Source organism: Meleagris gallopavo, chromosome 24 (genome assembly GCF_000146605.3).
Source record: "Meleagris gallopavo isolate NT-WF06-2002-E0010 breed Aviagen turkey brand Nicholas breeding stock chromosome 24, Turkey_5.1, whole genome shotgun sequence".
Classification (NCBI taxonomy): Eukaryota; Metazoa; Chordata; class Aves; order Galliformes; family Phasianidae; genus Meleagris; species Meleagris gallopavo.
The window spans coordinates 2,365,145-2,368,937 of NC_015034.2; the positions used below are offsets into that span (position 1 = coordinate 2,365,145).

The following is a 3,793-nucleotide window of genomic DNA, read 5'->3' on the forward strand; positions in this document are numbered from 1 at the left end:
CCCGCGGAGGCGGGGACGCCGTCGGGGCCGGCACAACGCGGCTGCAGCTCGGCCCGACCCGGCCCGGTTCTGCCCCAAACGTCCCGGTTTTGCGGTTTCGCTATGGGAGCGGCTCAGAGCCAGAAGTTGCGGGAGGGATCCGCCGAACGCCGGTGAGTGCGGGAGCGGGGGATCGGGAGAACCGGACCGGAGCCGGGCAGCCGCTCCCGGAGCTGGGAATCCAACTGCAAAGTTAAGGGGTAGAGTTTGGGTTGGAAACAACAGAGCGGGAGGAAACTGAGCGTGGAGTGAGTGAGTGAAAAGGCTTTTCTTTGCCTTCCCTCTTCTCTCCCTACGTTCAGTGTTCCTGACAAAACAAGCTGTTTCCCGTTTGTTGTCAGCACGCTGTTTTTCGGGCTGCAGCCCAGCCCTGCGTTTCGTGGCATAAATCACAGCGCGAGGAACCAGAGGTGCAGTTAAAAAAAAAAAAGCCAACAATAAGGTGCGGGGTTTGGAGCTGGAAGCGTCCCTGGTGGTAACCGTGAGTGCTGTGAGTTACCAAGGGAGTTTGGGAGCTGGGAACAAAAGGAAAGCGTGTTAACTGTGATCAAAAGGAAAACCGGGGACGTTTAGCTTAAAGTCGACGGAACTCTTAATGGAACGCAGAAATGTTTGCTCCCAGTGAGCCGCCCCGCGGTGCACAAATAACTGCGCCTGGGGGGTTTGCTGCTGATTTGCTGAGCTGAAAGGCTCTGAGGGACCCCAGGAGGGCCTGAGGTGCTGCAGGTGTGTGGGGAGAACCTGCCCTGCTCTGCTCTGCTCTGGAGCTTTGCCCGGCTGTATGGAGCAGGTGCCCTCTGCTGCTCCTCTGGATGTTTGCAAACATTGCTCTGTTTGCGAATACCTGCTCGGACAGAGGAAAAACAACTTCAACGGGGAGAAACCAGCATGTTCTGTCCTCTGTCCGCTGCGCAGCCCTGCCCATTATTTCCTTGTGGTGTTTTCCTGAGTTAGAGGTGTTCCCAGGCAGAAAAACCCAAGGCTGGGTTCTTCAATCCAGGGGTGCACGGACAGCAATGTGGAGATGCTGCCCGGGTTTCACAATATCTCCAGGTCTGAACTAAAATCCAGCAGCCTGACAAACCCCCTGATAAGAGCATTCTTGCCACATAGCATGGGTATTTTTAGCAAAGGAATTAAGAGGAGACTAACAAAGCCAGGAGATGAAGGAAGGTGCTCGTGTTCATACAGCATCCATGCGACATCACAAATGGAACTCGCACATTTCAGGGCTGTTTCTATTGAATTGTTTTGCGTGAGCTCACATCCACACGCCTGGGATCAGTGAGATTAAGCCGTGCTCATTGTTTGTAAAACACGGGACGAGCAACGTGCTCATTTTTTACATCGCTCTTTTTGAAAGCAGCCACAAATGCCTGCCCTCATTGGCCTGACAGCTGCGTGGTGGGGAAGGACAGCTGAGGCCGGGGGGTTGCTGGTGCTGTCAGGCTCATGTCTGACAGTTGTGTCCTTCACTGCTATTTTTACAGAGCTATTTTGGTGGAATGTGGAGCGATGGGAACTGTCGCGGGGACAGAAACCTGAGGCAGCTGCACCCCTGATTGCTCTTTTTCCCTTCTACTGCCTTTTCCCAAGGCCCTTTCTGATTTAGGCAGGCAGAGACGAAGCTCTCCCTGGCTGTTCTCCCAGCCCAGGTAGGTGAGCTGCAGATGGGAGTCATCAGCACTGATCTCTTCAGCATCACTGCACAGGTCAGGGAACGCATTATGAAACCTCTTCTCCCCAGTGTTTGCAGCACAGTCCTTGCTGGGATACACAAAGCTTTGGGTAGTTTCCCTCATTCCCAAAGTTTGCATTTTCACAAGGAATAATCAGTGCTGAGCCCAGGTGGGGTGACAGCAGTGACATGGGCACTGTGTGCACAGTTTGCCTCTCACACTGCTGGAGCTGCTGGCTCTGTTTGGAGCTGCTGGTTCTGTTTGGAGCAGGTCAGCATCCCCTGCAGAGATGCATCTGTTGGCTGTGCCAGGCAGCTTTTGGCAGCCAGAGCCATCAGTGTGACCGAAGCAGTCAGGTTATCTCCTCAGCAAATGATTTGCAGTAGGTGCTGCTGCCAGGCTGGGTTGGGCACCAAGCTGAAAAACGCCACTGGAGGTGATTTCAGAATTGCTCATTGCAGACAGCAGGTGGAAGCAGGCTCTGCTCGTTAGCTGCTCCCAATGAACCGTTGTCTGGCTGACCCCACTCCTGCTCCTTCCCCTTTGAGGCCACTGGGAGTGGGGCCCGCTCTGTGTGTTGCTGCACAATGGAAGGATGCTGCTGATTTCCTCCATTGGACGCTGCTGATTTCCTCCCACGTCTCCCACGCAACAAGTGGGCGCCGCAGCAGCCGCATCTGTGCCACGGCTGATGCAGATCCCTGTGGCAGAGGCTTTGTGCTCCCTCTGCCAGCACCCAAACCCGCTGCTGCTCCTCTGCCCTTTGCACTTCTGTTTGCTCCGTGGCGTCCCTGCAGCTGTGAGCTGCTCTATGGAGCAGCAGTGCTGTCACTCCAGTGGAGTCTTTTGGGTCAGCAGCGATCTGTGAAGTGACTGATGGGAAGGGGAGAGGGAGGAGGAGGAGCTGAGGCTGCAGCCAGCGCTGCTGCAGAGCGCTGCGTGCCGCCGTGCACACGCTGGAGAGCTCGTTATGTAAAATTCATCTGCAGAAATCAGCTCTGCCACTTCAGATGGGGGGAAGTGGCTGCGTGTTTCTGCTCGGCGCAAGCGTAGGCAAGAGGATGTTGAGGTTCTGCTGCTTCAGCCTCTTGTTTTTCTGCAGATAAGCTTCAAGAAGTGCCGCAGACCACTTGCAGCTCAGTGCCCTTTGCACGGGGCAGAGGTCTGCAGGGCTCACTGCCCCCAGGTTGCTGTGAGGTGGAAGTCAGTGGCTGGGGGATGTGGCTGCTCTGCCTCAGACCTGCCCTGGGGTTGGCACCACCTTTGCTTTGGCAGATCTGCCAAAGATGGAGGAAATTTGGAAAGGTTTTGTAAGGGGGTAAGAGCCTTTTTTTTTTGACAGGGTGGAAGCCTGAAAGAAAGGTTCCCCGTGGGGAGATTATTTGAGAAGCTGCATGGTGAGGAATGAGGCCCTTGGACAGAGACTGGTGGCACAGAGGCAGCCAGACCAGTCCATCCTGGTGCAGAGCCCCTGCCCACCTGAGGCACTCCTGGCACAGGGAGCTGATGATTCACAGAGCAGAGAATGGAGGTCTTGGCCTGGCCTGCGAGCACTTTGAGTGGTTACAGAGAGTTGGCTGTGCTTCTCTGCAATGGGCCAGGCTGGTTGTGCAGCCAGACAGCTCTGCCCTTCACCAGCTCAGCCCCAGGAGGTGCAGCCCAGGCACGCAGCCTTGCTGTGCAGTGTCAGCACCTGTAACAGATCTGCTGCCATACCACGGCCATTCCCTGCAGTGCTTTGGATGCTGCAGCAGTAACGCTGTGCTCCTCTCTCTAGCAAGGGAGTGGGAGGGAACGGGTTTGGGAGCGAGCCCTGTTTAGGGTGCAGGTTCCCAAGGGAGGCCCGCAAGGCAGCGCTGCTTTCAGCAGGGACTGTTTGCTGTTATTTTAAAACAATAAAGAAAGAAAGAAACAAACAAACTTGCCACCATGGAAAGATATACCTCGAGACAGGGCTGGCGAGCTCGGCGTTTCCCTTGGAAAACAGGAGGGCAGGTGTTTCCCTCCCCTCTGCCCTCCATCCTCGTGTCCCCGTGTTCCCAGCACCCCGGGTAGCGGTGTCCCCCCACCCGACC

General features: G+C 55.8%; 1 protein-coding gene across 1 annotated transcript in view; it reads left to right on the forward strand.

Moving 5' to 3' along the window:
- The first annotated feature begins 36 nt into the window (after nt 1–36).
- The window catches only part of TACC1 (transforming acidic coiled-coil containing protein 1), an 18,299-nt gene continuing 14,542 nt past the window's right edge, over nt 37–3,793 (forward strand). The window contains exon 1 of the mRNA XM_019622590.2: nt 37–152. Within this exon, the coding sequence (XP_019478135.1) occupies nt 103–152 (50 nt within the window). The 5' untranslated portion in view covers nt 37–102. The remainder of the gene's footprint in view (nt 153–3,793) is intronic.